At 34.8% G+C, this 15270-nt stretch overlaps 1 protein-coding gene across 7 annotated transcripts in view; it reads right to left on the bottom strand.

The window, feature by feature from the left end:
• The window catches only part of LOC143222789 (transcriptional enhancer factor TEF-1-like), a 132488-nt gene that overhangs the window by 66139 nt on the left and 51079 nt on the right, over positions 1 to 15270 (bottom strand). For 3 of the 7 annotated variants that reach the window (XM_076449767.1, XM_076449768.1, XM_076449770.1), the window contains exon 2: positions 699 to 1028. In XM_076449767.1, the coding sequence (XP_076305882.1) occupies positions 699 to 1028 (330 nt within the window). Of the gene's footprint in view, positions 1 to 698; positions 1029 to 8585; positions 8643 to 9701; positions 9899 to 15270 lie in introns of all 7 variants that reach the window. The other 4 variants (XM_076449772.1, XM_076449769.1, XM_076449771.1 and 1 more) reach the window with 3 other exon arrangements.

The following is a 15270-nucleotide window of genomic DNA, read 5'->3' as shown; positions in this document are numbered from 1 at the left end:
TCCCGTTGACGACATGCTAAAAATAAGCTACATTAACACCAAGTTCTTGACGGTATGTACTCTTTGAGCAACAGTGATACAACATTTGTTCTTGAAATAAAGCTCAACAATAACAGAAAGCTGTTGGATTTTCCACCTGTTTATCATTAAAATTCGGACTTAATCTCCATTCTAAACACAACAGACAAGGTTTTTCCTTAATACTCTAGAAAACCTAAATACATAATATCCCTGTTCTTGTTTTGGCGAACCCTGTATATTCAGAATGAGATAGTCACCATTAGTTATTTCCAGGTTCAAAGTTTTGTAAACTTCATTTTAATGATTAAACCTGTAGGAACTAAACTGGTTTCAGTATAATGTTTCTGTAATAAAAAACAACACCTGATACCTACACACACGAAATAAAACAAAAACAAGTAAGCGATACGAGCTGAAACTAAGGCTTGAATGATAAACTCATTGATAAACAGATTATCCATACCGATAAGGTAAGAAAGAAGTAAGAAATACAAAATACACAACAAAGTACATGCGTTGAATGAACTTAGAAACTAAGATTAGCCGTGTGACGTCAACTAGTTTATTCTTACACTTTCGTCGTTTAATAACTGATGGAATAAACAAATCACGAAATTCAAATATTGTTGTTTAATACCATAATATTTCTAAAGATAGCATTAATACTACCAACTTACCATACATTTTCCCTTCATCTGATAGTATAATTTTTCGCCGACCACACGGCGGATAGATAGCCAGGGCCTCTTGAAAACTCTGTTCAATATCCGGACTCCAGACGCCCTCTGCCTCACAGTTAACCATATCACCTTTGGAAGAACTGTCTTTGCTGTTGCTGTCATCTGACCCAGTGACATCAGGTGGAGGGGGCGCTGGAGCAGCAGTAGGGGGTGCCGTGTTTGGCACTTGAGCACCACCTCTGGAAGGTGTTGTCGTAGGTCCGACAGGAGGCGGACCAGGATTCCACTGGGACGAAATTTTGGCGGTTGGCAAATGAACTCCACACACTATAAGGTTAAATAGAAAAAAAAACACACAAAAAAAACTAAGATAATGTGCATGATAATCAAACAGTGATAAATCGCAGATCAAAATGTAACACTGGTAACACTATTCAAGGAAACGAAAGACGAACTTCACACAACACGTAGCAAAAGAAAAGAAATGTGTTAAAAGATAAAATATCTCATATCCTTAAAAAATGTTTGTTCTAAAACAATAACATTATTTTATTAAAAGATATCAGTATATTAACCTGAAAAAAGTATCCAAACAGCCCTTGATTATGGGGTATTATTAACCCACCCTATCTGGAAAAAGGAGATCCGTGGTTAAAAGGTACAAAAACAGATAAACAATATATAACACGAAGTACATACAAAGAAACTAACTTGCCGTGAGTTACACAATTTTCAGGTAGGAGCTCATAGGCTGGTTTGAAATACGGAAAAATCAATTTTGTCGCTCGTCGAAGCGCGGTCTATGACCTACTAAACACAGTCATTTAACGATATCCCAAACTCGATAGTATAACACTTAAATTTTTTGTTTAGGTCAGCTAACAGAGCTTAGCATGATAAACTGCTAATGACTAGAATTGTAAAATGGTGTCTAAAATTATTATTTCAACAACTTTACAAATGAATGGGCAAGTTTAAAACTATATGCAGCACGGTCAACATGAATGTATTAAAGTGCCATCCAGATAAGGAAAAAATGTACATCATACCAAAAATAGTTGGCACTACCTTAAGTGATGTTAAGTTCGTGCACATTCAAAGTTAAACGATTATTCATGGATTTTGTGAACTGATAAAAAGTTAATACACTTACTTCTTACGTAAGGGCAGAACTTGGGTTTGGGAGCAGAAGGAGAAAATTAATGATGAGTGTTATAGTTTACACTGCACTCTGTTCATTGGCCTTAGGACCTAATTCTGAACTTTCTCAGGTTTAGGAGATTAAGATATCTTAAATAAATTAATTCAAAAAGTCAGTCGTATTGTTACTAGGGCGTTGTGATGTTCCACTGTCAACAGGTCCTTCTGATGTTCTATTGTCAGTAGGTCGTAACGATGTTCCATTAGGGAGTGTTTTGGTTTATTTTTTTGAATTTCGTGCGAAGCTATACGAGGGCTATCTGCGATAGCCGTCCCTAATTTGGCAGTGTAAGATTAAAAGGAGGGCAGCTAGTCATCACCACCCACCGCCAACTCTTGAGCTACTCTCTTATCAACGAATAGTAGGATTGATCGTACTATTACAACGCCGCCACGGCTGAAACGGCAAGCATGTTTTGTGTAACGAGAATTCGAACCCGCGACCCTAAGATTACGAGTCGAGTGCTTTAATCACCTAGCTATGCCGGTCCTCCATTATGGAACTGTTTCCCACCAGAAAGAACGCACAACCTCGATTGGCATCAAACTAACTGCGTGTACCATCCCAGATTTTGAACTGATGGACTAGAAGGTTTGTTTGTTTGTTTTTTTTGAATTTCGCACAAAGCTACTCGAGGGTTATCTGTGCTAGCCGTCCCTAATTTAGCAATGTAAGACTAGAGGGAAGGCAGCTAGTCATCACCACCCACCGCCGATTCTTGGGCTACTCTTTTACCAATGAATAGTGGGATTGACCGTCAAATTATAACGCCCCCACGGCTGGAAGAGCGAGCATGTTTGGCGCGACGGGGGGGGGGGCTAGAAGAGAGACAACATCCACCGCCAACTTTTGGGCTATTCGTGCTTGACAGGATCATTTGATCAACGCTCTTACAACACACCTATAGTCTTAAAGTGCGGAGTGCATTTTTGTGATAAAGGAACACGAACCATGAATCCAACCCAGTTATCTACTGTTCCAATTTAACCTCTCAATACCCAGTGTCATTCAACTTTTTTTATTGCATAATTTGTGCATAACTAAAGAAATTTCAAACGATGTTTTTACACACTTGGATGTAAAAATCAACTGAAAACATTTGAAACCTAATTTTCAGATGGTGCTACTCAATTGTATATCTATTAAACTATGTAACAAATTTTTTACTTTTTCTTGTTCCTGGGCAGAAAGTGTTATTTTCCAGTTGCTTATGCCTAAAGTAAATGGAGAAGACCTATTTTTCTCTTGAAACTTTGCTTTTGTCACCTGGGAGCGTATAATGAAAACATGATGGGAGACTATATTTGGGGGTTGATACGTAAAAGTGATTTATATTATAGTCGCAAATCTCGGAAAACTACTCACATCTAAACACTTTTGTTCATTTTTGTATAAATTTAGTACAAATACATGTAAATCTTGATTCATATGTTGTTTTATTCAGACCTTATGTAAATGAAAATATGTAAATTTGCCCGTTTTTACATAGAAAATAGGTTAATTTCTAAATTTCATTATCCAGGTCATAAAAGCAAAGTTTGAAGGGAATAATGGCCATTTTAGGTACTTTTACAACATTAACAATTAAGAAATAACACATACTATCCAGGAACAAAATTTTTGTTACATAGTGTTATTCGTAAACCCAGAAAAATTGATGGCATTAAACCATTTAAGAAATTATAACTCAGATGCTGTTGTTGAATTAAGCACAAAGCTACAAAATGGGCTATCTGTGCTCTGCCTACTACGGGTATCGAAACTCGGTTTTTAGTGTTGTAAGTCCGCAGACAAACCGCTGAGCCACTGAGGGGCCATATACATCACAATAAAAACACACATTATATTTATCTAATCATGCCAAAAGAAACACCGTTTTTTGTCTTTTACATCTTACGTTTAGATAAAAGAAATGATTATTTTTTCATAATATACGTGACAAATATATCAGGATAACTGGAGAAATTATACCAAGTCAAACAAAATACTTTGATAAAATACGTGAATTTCATTAGAAAGAAGACAAAAAAAAGAGAAAACCACCAGTATAAATCGAGTCTAGATAACTGAATAAAATATCATAGAATACCTCACTAAATGGTTGAATGTCAGTTTAGTACCTCATACTTCAACGAAAGCAATATATGTATAATTAGTTTTCTTTTCTCCATTTCACACCAATTAAAATTTCTACTTCGTGTTAAAGAAAACGTCGAAATAAAAGTGACGTAATTTTATCCTGTTAACAGAGACATGCGTTATATAGAAAATAAATACACTGAAACTCCTTGAATACTAGCATAGGTCCAAAATAAGTAGCAAAGAGTGGAGTTATTACAACTTTTGTCAGGTTGAGTCAACATCAACTATAGAGCAGTTCCTCGTTTCAAACGACACAAAAAGAGATATTGGTTTCCTGTGATAACAACGTCAACTGCCAAGCACAAAAACAGCAGATTTAGTGGACGTTTTTCATACTGTTGCCATGGCAAAAGAAATCAAAAACACAAGAGGGGACTACAATATAAAAGAAAATTGTGCTCACAACACCAATACCGAGAGTAAAATCGTAAAGTTGCAATAAGTACTAACACAAGCTTTATAAATAAAAATTATTTCTATGTCTCTGTTACTTACGTATGTTAAGATATCACAATCTCACGATATTAATATACATAAACGTTCTACAAAACTACACAACCTCATGTTTCACATCCAACTTACTTTACTTGCTGACTTACTATACTTTTTTTACCAGATAGCAAAAGTAGTTCAATTTATTAATGCACAATAGCAAGTCATGAAACTCAGTTCTAGGAGGTTCAATGTAATTGCTGAAGTAAAAACCAGCAATTCATAATATTTGGAAAAATATTATCCAATGTCTCGTGTGGAAGTAAACCATAGATGAAGCAACAAAAGTGTGGTGAGAAAGGAAGGAATTTTAAACATTTTTCACACATGTACTAAACATCATGCATACTTTAGATAACTATTAATTCAGGTAAAAGAATATTTTAAAAAAAAATTCATGTACGAGTTATTTGAACTCAAACTTTATATCAAGTTACTAAATAGCTACATAAATAGTTGTTACAACGACACCGCCTATCAAAACTGGGAAAGATCTAACTTCGCAACTAACAAGCTTTACAGAAACAATTAATAAGACTCCAGTGTAAACTTACGGCAAAAAAACTCCCGGATACCACATTGTGCGAAAAGTGGTATTTTACTTGTAAAAGAAGGAAAGGAATGTTTTATATTTAAATGACGTCACTTATCGATAACAAGTAAAACTGAAACAAAAAATAGTCGTTTGAGAAGGAAACATTCGTATGTCCGTACAAGAGTTGCTATCGTAAAAAAAATGTTATGCTGGAAACAAAGACGATGATGAGAGACCACACATTATTATGCTTCTTTCATGAAATTAAACGTAAATAATGAATTTTATTTACTACGTGTGTTACTACGTCTTAATTTCACTCAATACACACACAGTATATTAATACCGAACAATCTAGTAAAATGTAATTGAAAAGGAAGAAGTACGTTAAAAACAGCAAATCCAAGCCTATGATTAATGAAAATTTGTTATGAACAGAAAAACAAGCCCAAATAAATAAAAAAAACGCAACACCAATTCCACATTATAGCCTGTACCTTGGGGAGTTTTTTCGATGACTGCAGAGTTTTTTTTATTTTTCTTTGGGCTGGTTTTTGTTTATAACAATATATATCACATGTGGCAGCGGAAGTGTAGCGGAAATCAAGGTAAGTGGGTAAGCATGTCGTTGGTGAAAAACGTTTGAGAACCAACTGTCTAATTCCACGGATCTATTAGAGTAGCCGGCGGTGAATGTCGTCTAGCTGCCATCCTTCTGGTCTAACAGTTCAATATTAGCGAATGATAATATACATAGCCCTTGTAACAAAGAGTTTTGCGCGAACTAAAAGAAACAAATCAAACTTAACAGTTGCAAAACCTAAACCATTCTTTTTCTCATCTTGAATCAAGATTACTTTAGTAACATGTCTTATATTTTGATGTATTTACATGACCTCGCAACCTTCAGGTTTTTCCAATCTTATACAGGCCATACGTTCAGTGTTTTTTAGAACTAACAGTTTAATCGGCCCGGCATGGCCAGGTGGGTTAAGGCGTTCGACTCGTAATCTGAGAGTCGCGGGTTCGATTCCTCATCGCACTAACCAAACATGCTCGCCCTTTCAGCGGTGGGGGCGTTATACTATTGCGGTCAATCGCACTATTAGTTGGTAAAAGAGTAGCCCAAGAGTTGGCGGCGGGTGGTGATGACTAGCTGCCTTCCCTCTAGTCTTACACTACTAAATTAGGGACGGCTAGCGCAAATAGCCCTCGAGTGGCTTTGCGCGAAATTCAGAACAAACAATCAGTTTAATCTGTATCCATCTTTTCTCCCGGTTTCTAAATCGATACCTCATAAAACTTTGTCCTTTATTTCACGTATTACCTCTATCCTATCGTACATCTATATAGCGTTTACTTCTCCCTTAAACATCTGTATTTCAGGTTCATAATTCATCTGTCATTGTCTGAGGACAAAGGTTCAAGTATGCTTATTCCATATTTATGTTTTTAACACAAGATGCATTTCCATTAACATTTTGTTTATATATCAAGTACAACTCTACATCGTTACTTGCTGCTTACATAAAGAAATATCACGATGAAACACGTACAATAACAGTTTAATCTTCAAAATATAACCTGTATCGTGACCATCTGTGAAATTCAGTTTCACACATTATCAATTTTCATCCAGTTGATAGTGTAAGTGCAGTGTGGTTGTTGATAAGCGCAAAGCTACACAATGGGCTATCTGTTTCCTTTCTCTCCATGAGTATCGAAACTTGATTTTTAACGTCGTAAGCCTGCAGAATTGTCGTTGAACATTGTCGCATCTAAGAGAGAATTAAATCTTCAAGTATGAAAGTCGACTTGTTTATTAGTTGAATTTTGCAGAAAGCCGCACGAGGTTTTTTTTTGTTAACTAACAACATACAGTAATACAACATTCTTGGGATTTAACAATCCACACACGGCCACAAAATGCTAAGAAATATTATTTTTCCCTGGCGGTTATGGGACAAAATTCATGGGACTTCAAATCCACAGTCCGGTAATATAACCACTTTGCTGCTGTTGTCTTCCTACAGTAATATTTCTTTGAATACTCAGATTTCTGATTCTTTAAGTTTGCCTGTTATACATTTACATTCACTGTTTACGTTTCCCGATCTTCACATTATCATCTTTCACAAATCAAGGTGAGAAGAGTTCATAGTTCACACACGCGCGTGACGTTCGAACCCTAGAAGCTCCTGTGTAGAATCCCAATTTTTTATGATAAATTGCATTACGTATAATATGGTTTCGCGAATCGGATCATAATTTTTTTTTAATTTGAAAGAAACAGGAGTAAAATAAATTGGTGTAGCTCAAAAGATGCAACATAGAAAATAGTACCAACGGAATCCCACTTTGATAAATGTTGGCTTACAAGAGACTACCAAAGTTTTGTTCGTACCCCATCTCTGAAAATCACGATGAAAATGTGTTCAAATATCACAGCCATGATATGTGTCCTAAGGTGGATATTTCAACTGCAGAAACACTCTTGCAAATAATAAGAGAATACCTAAAAAAATACTTATCGTTTTTGGTACAAATATGATATACAATTAAGAATGAAGAGAAGGGGAACACAAAATTTCGTTACGATAACTTCGCGCCCAGTCATGCAGTAAAATATTAGCCCTTTACGATTTGTCTATGATTTTAACTTTAACCGGCCTCGCTTTTGTATTTCTTTTCTAAGTGGTTAAATCCCATAGAAAATATTATTACTATTTGTGTTTCCTCTCATATCCATAAGTGTTCCATTAAGCCTTCTTGATTTTTTGTACTTATTTAGCCACTATATTTAAAATGAAATGTCACAAGACCATGGAGTTAGGGTTTTTAATTCCTTGACTTACCAGGACAGAAGTCAAGAGTGGTTGATATTAATAAAGTGATAAATAAAAAGTAATAATTCAACAGGCAAACGTTGGGTAGTGAGTGTCTAGGGAGATGTGCTGATTACTCATCGAGGCTGATCTCAAATTTTGAGAAGTTGAGTTTCGTTTCAACGTTTTTCAAAGGCTCTCGCTTACCCCTGGAGAATACGCGTTCCACAGTCTAGCTTGTAACCACTGTTTTAGTGAGTGGTGCTAAATGAATCAGTGATAGTAACACCTGCTGATGTTGCACCAGACGATTTCGGAAGTACTATCCGTCAGAGGCAGAAATGTGGTCATTGAAAATGTGTTAATAACTATTTACCGAAGAGGTTTACAGCCAACGGAAATAAATGTAAACAAAAAACAGCAACAACAAAAACAGCTTTCCAGGAACCTGCACTATTGCAATTTACTGATGTGATAACAAATGTTAACAGAATCCCTTGCGTATTATTACAGGTAAAACTGTATAAACAGCTATGTTTATCAACGAATTCTATAAATATATTAATTCATTTTCTACAGTTCTGATTATATAAGTAAATAACACTGGTGATATATGAACTAGTTTTACTTTTATATTTAAATGAAAGGCCAATAGAACCAGAACTAGGGTTTCTAATTCCTTGACTTACCAGAATAGTATATTAATTTGTCAGATATATGGATTGAGAATCTTGTTCGTTCTCATTCTATAAAGAAACAAAATAAGACTTCAACTACGAATTCTTCACAACTCAGTTGCTGCAGTTATACAGGTAACGAAAAAAATAGAACCACGTAATTAAGGCAGAACAACTAGACATTTCGAAAAATATAACCCCTTTACAAACCGAGTAAATTTTAGTTCAATTCGTTTCTACTAAACAAACTCTTGTTTTAATTAAATAATTTTAAAATATTATTTATGTTTATGAGTAGCTACAATAATTACATCCATATCACTGTTAAAATATATATGATAGAGGATTTTCCTGAAAGTAGTGTGATTAGCGCACCCGGATATGAACCAGAGGAATCACAGTTTAAATTCCTTCGTGTAAAAACATACTCTCGACACTTCAACAGCGAAGTTAAAACACCAGTACAAGTTCAGAGTTCTCTAAAATTGGTGGTAGGTGGCGCTTACTAATTGCCTTCCCTCTAATCAATCAATTCAAAATTATAGGCGGCTATGCTCGTGTATTTTGGCGCGAAATTCTGAAGCACATAAAAATTTAAAGATGGCTTTCGAGAATAGCCGTTTAAAGAGATAATTTAACATTACAAAATATCTATTTTCTTAAATACACAAATAAACGTTGCCCACCTTTCTAAAACTACAATGGGTGAGAACGAAGGTCAGGATCATCTACGACGCTACTGAATCGATATTTTTTCAATGAAAAAGCTTAAACCTTTCATAAATACTGATATATTAAAATTCGCAAACCTACCCTTGAATATTAAGTCTTTTTAACTAGGTGAATTTCTAACAGCTCTAACAAATGTGTGATTAGACTAACACATACATATTAAACTGGCTCCTGGCTATCCCCAGCCACGAGGATCATTATAATACAATGGACACATTACTCTGAGAAACCTGTCTGTCCAGTTTTCGGGTGATTTTTTTTTTTTTTAACCAGAGCTTATTTCTTGTTGGACAGATGCCTAACTATGATAAGACTAATGGCAAAGTTCCACTTTTTGGTTACAGAAGGCGCTCTAGTGGAGAACCTGAGGCTCCAATAGGTGAACTTGAACCTTACCTGCGGCAAGCTTTAGTCGTCAGCTGGTAAAAACTTTGGATAGTCACCTACAGTTGCAATAAAAAACTGCCAGAACCCCTTTTCATTTCTATTCACGCCTCAACTAGAAGTTAACAACCAATTTTCAAAGCTGTCGAGATCAACATCACGCTCTGATTACGTCACGCTCACTGTTACCAAGCTGCTCGTGATACGTCCTAGAAAGATAATTTCATAACAAGCTTTGAAAATGAAATGCATATTTTCTTCGCCAATCATAACCGAAAAATAGAATTTCATCAGATCTGCGCCTTTCTTTAATACCTAAGTTATCAGACCTTAATTACCTGCATTTATATTCCCAACAAATGTAGGAAATAAGGCCACTGAACGCAATAAACGAAAGTTTAAAAAAACTTAATTTTCCACATCACTTAGCGCTCTTTATAGAATTTCGTTACGCGCTAAATTTTCATTTTCAACAAGAAGACATTGAAACAGGAAGTTAGTTTAGTTATTCACTCAATTCACTTTGAATTACAAATAAATATATACAAAGTATCAAGACACACTTGTATGAATAGTTAGAATATTCAATGTTAAAACCTTACAAATAAAACTTGTCAAAATATACGTAACATAACGATTGTTTGTTTTGGCATTTCGCGCAAAGTTACACGAGGGCTATCTGTGCTAACCAACCCTAATTTAGCAGTTTAAGACTAAAGGGAAGGCAGCTTGTCATCACCACCCACTGCTACTTGGGCTACTCTTTTACCAACGAGTAGTGGGATAGACCGTAACATTATAATAACCCCACAGCTAAAAGGGTAAGAATGTTTGGTGTGACGGCGATTCGAACTTTCAACCCTCACATTACGAGTCGAGCGTCTTAACCACCTGGCCATGCTGGGCTTAACGAATTTTCTTCATATGTACTAAGTTTTTAGAAGCTAACATCACATTATACTTTATATCAGTCAGTTAACGTGTCCGGCTGCGGATCAGTAGATCCAGGATTTGAAACTTGATGCTGCTGATCACGCCCCGCTTTTTCAGCCAAACCATTTTGTTGATTCAAGAACCGAAAAAATTCTTATAGCGGTGGGTGCTACTGACTTGACATATGGTGTCTTCCAATTTGAGGTTTTCAATATTAATAAATTAGTTTTTTGTTGTTTTCTTTACTGTTTATATTTCGAAACTGATACAATGGCTTGAGACCACCTGAAAAGTTACTTCTTAGAACTTGCACACGCAAAAATAACCACAGAAATGGCTTGGATATATTAGCAACCATCTGACAAATATAACAAAACTTGCTGTTATTTTAGCGAGCTTGTCCTATAGAAAGTTAGCTATCTAAACGTTTGTCTGTGTACGTATTACGTATGCAATATGATTGTCAACAAAAAAGTTTTCAAGGTAAACAAAAACAAAGAGTAACCATCGAGTAAGGAAGAAAGCAACTATTGAAATTACTTCAGGTTAAGCGGGGTATTCTAACCTTGTTTTACCCTCTACTGAACTGTATCAAGAAGGACACTCGACGATTAACGAAATAAACCAGACTCAGGTTCAGCTCAATAACCGGACTTTCTCGAAAAGGTTTTTAACCTTGTAAAAATTAATAATACTTCAAAACATTGCTACAAAAATTTGTTATTTTGAAAGACTATTTTTCCTATAAAAAACCTATCTGTCTGTATGAAATTATTTGATAACTGAATGCGTGCACACAAACATTTAATGCTGAAGTTCTTATAGACTTCTAGCTTATGTGCGTGCTATTATGTTTAAGAAACAATACAACAAAAAGTAAAATATAATTGATTTAGTTTAGTCCCATCAGCCAAGACGGTCTTATCTTGCTCAACGATTAAAGACAGGAAAGTCTGTCAACTTTGGTCATTCTCTTCCTGTATTTTTTATGACAAAAACAACTCGCCTCTGACAAAAGGTGTACGTCGTTGGCAGGGGTTGAGAAACAGTGTATGAAGAAAGTAAAAATCACGTGATAAAATCCTTGCCCCTACGCCGAGAAGGTTAACTAACTTCAAAATGAACGCTAAGTGTTTGCGACTCGGTTTTTTACTATTATTATTATTATTATTTAAGTATTTCATTGGCAAACCACTTAATTAAGAACTTAGCGTATTTTAGATTACTCATATTTCCAAGGATTCCCAATGTATCTATGCAGATAAAGTTATACAGTTTGATAGAAAGTATTGCTTATCTTATGGCTGATCGTTATAAAAAACAAAAACGAACATTAAGATGCTGTCGACGACCTGCCCTGTTTTAAGTAATTATATGGATTGTTGAGAGATAACTGAATAAAAATACCATCTCTTACAACATAAAAATCTGTCATAATTTTAAAAAAAAGTTCTGACAACTACCTATGAAGGGGCAGTTCTTCATGGAGAGTGTAGTAACTGTAATCCATATCTGTAGTTTCTCGCGAATTTCATTTAGTTACTGCAGTGTAGTAACTGTAATCCATATCTGTAGTTTCTCGCGAATTTCATTTAGTTACTGCAGTGTAGTAACTGTAATCCATATCTGTCTTTTCTCGCGAATTTCATATAGTTACTGCAGTGTAGTTTTCATTTAGTTACTGCAGTGTAGTAACTGTAATCCATATCTGTAGTTTCTCGCGAATTTCATTTAGTTACTGCAGTGTAGTAACTGTAATCCATATCTGTAGTTTCTCGCGAATTTCATTTAGTTACTGCAGTGTAGTAACTGTAATCCATATCTGTAGTTTCTCGCGAATTTCATTTAGTTACTGCAGTGTAGTAACTGTAATCCATATCTGTCTTTTCTAGCGATTTTCATTTAGTTACTACAATGTAGTGAATGTTGCATATCTCTATTTTCTCGCGATTTTCATTTAGTTACTACAATGTAGTGAATGTAATGCATATCTGTAGTTTCTCGCAAATTTCATTTAGTTACTGCAGTGTAGTAACTGTAATCCATATCTGTCTTTTATCACGATTTTCATTTTGGGCCTCGCCTTACTTTAAGGAGTTTAAACTTTTCTTCAGAAACTACGTTTTCATGTTGATAGTAAATTATGATTACAGCTGTCAAAACAGTTTTGTTTATATTACCAAATTTCGAAATCTAAGGACATCAAAGTGTATGTAGTAATTTACAGAGTAATTCTTACGAATTAGCAATACATCTTTCTCTTTAATAAAGGTTTTTCATGTTACACGCTCCGACTTGCATTTTTTATGCTGTCTTTTAAAATGACTGTAAAATATTAGAAAATATGACAATACGCCAGGCCACATGTTAATCGAGGGAAGTGACAAAAGGGGAGGTCATAAAGGGCGATATTTTTAAATCAAAAAGCAAAAATCAGAAAGGGTTTATGTGCCACCCGAGGTCAAATGACTTGTGAGAAGAAACAGATGTACACTCCAGTGATCTGAAGTTCTATACTATTGAGTTACTTGCGTATATCAACCTCATTTGCTCCCAATAGCCTTGACAAGCTTGCAAAGATTCTTAGAAGCGTATGTAACAAAAATGATTAAATTAATGTAAGTTTGGGGAATCCGGTAGTTGAACATCCGAAATACAACATCGAGCTTGTAGTATTACATAGGTTGGTCAACCTCTCAATAATAAATGATGACAGGACATCCAGAATCGGATGTAACTAACATTTCAGTTCATTGGTGTTTTGTAGATGTCAGTAACTACAATGGGTTAGATTTTATTAGAACAAAACAATATACAACAGCTGACACTGATATCCAGTATGTTTACCAGAGTCCTTTGTCTCTTATTTTCTATCAGTGTTCAAAAATCGTATTTTTGTGAATGAATGTGCATATTTCTATAATCTAATTCGTGGCAACTAACAAATACTTTCAGAAGCTACGGTTATACACTTGAGAATAGCCGTATAAAGACGAAAATATGTAGATGACAGCAAGACGCGTTAACTACAAACTTAATTTTAGTGCAAAATGAAAATATGCATAATTCTAACAGTCTGTAGGAAATAAATAAAAAATGGTGCAGAAGTACCTCTTTATGACCAGATTAACTGAACAACATGCACATGAAAGACGAATGAAAAGCTAGCTTGAAAGTAACAGTAAATGTTCACATACATATAATATCAAAGAGAAATGGCGGCGGGACTTCAAACTGCTTGTAGCGCATTAGCTGTAAAGTGAGATGAACGAGAGAAAAAAAACAAGAGAGCTTAAAGACACCTGTGATCTACAACACAAACCCTGGATGTATAATTATTGACGTCATAGGTCATATCTCTTTCCACAGACATATGTACCATATCAACACACAAGTTGTTCTGTCCGATGATTGGTCCTAACTGCCTACTAACAATATACCATCGCTAAAGCAGACGGCAGTGAAGAAACGTGGTCGGTTATTTATAACGTTCAACGTGGAAAGCCTAACGTAATCTATACTTAAAAAGTAAAAGCATCATTTATAATAAAGTATCTTTAAAGCATTAAAAATATAATTCCAATCAACCGAACGACCAGAAGATTCACCTAATTTTTAGTTTTGGGCGTTGTATTTACGTTACTGATTAAAACAAAGCACATTACGGAGGTTTTAATGTGTGATTTTTAAAAATTGTGCTTGGTACTTAATGAAAACTAGTCTGTTGCTTTGCTTCTGGTGATTAAAACAATCCTGATGCTTAAGTTATCGAGACTTTTAAGAAAATCATTTTTGTAATTGTTTGAATAACACTTGAACATTATTATAAAGAATTATCCACCTCAGTTTATCAGAAATCATAATGCCATCGTTTTTAAGACGTAGAGAACCCATTACTAGCAGCTTCTAAAATATGAATTATTTTCCTAGCAATTGTTATTACACTTACGTATTACTGCAGTAAAAAAAAAATGTCGGCCTACATTTTCACATAACTGGTATTACGAAGATTTAAGCTGCAAAATAACTAACTACAGAGATAAACGACATTTCATACTTTTGTAAACTTATAAGATATTTTAAAAACTATCAAGTAATTCATAATCTCGTAAAAACTTTGATGCTTACTAAAGCAGTTTGGCAACATAGCATCTCTTTCCCAGGTACTATACTTTTATCCATTTATTTTATAGCCTTTCAAGAGGCGTATGAATAACCTGGGATGTTTGCTTCCTGAAACTCGATGTTTAAATGAACGGTCTGTATAGAAACCCAAAATAAAGTTGGTCTTTTAAGCTTGGGAAACTTATTTCGTAGAGTTTTTGAATAGTGAGAAAATATATTGTAGGTTAATCTGAACTATTATACACAAAATTAATATTTTAAATTCTTAAACAACAATCCGTGAAGCTAAAATTAAGCCATAAGAGAAGCAACGTGTTGAAGTTACGTAACAAGGTTGCGATCCTGGCCTAATATTTAAGACATTTACCTGTGGCTTTAATACATTAATAAAATTTCCGTAATACAAAAGACATTACTTTTGTCTATGACCATTTCACACAAATGAGAATAAGTGTTTGTATACCAATTTGTTGCAAGGTAAATTGCGTAAAACACAACAAATCTCAAGTGAAATTCCTTACTA

Source organism: Tachypleus tridentatus, chromosome 8 (genome assembly GCF_004210375.1).
Source record: "Tachypleus tridentatus isolate NWPU-2018 chromosome 8, ASM421037v1, whole genome shotgun sequence".
Lineage (NCBI taxonomy): Eukaryota > Metazoa > Arthropoda > Merostomata > Xiphosura > Limulidae > Tachypleus > Tachypleus tridentatus.
This window is presented reverse-complemented; position numbering and strand designations above follow the sequence as displayed.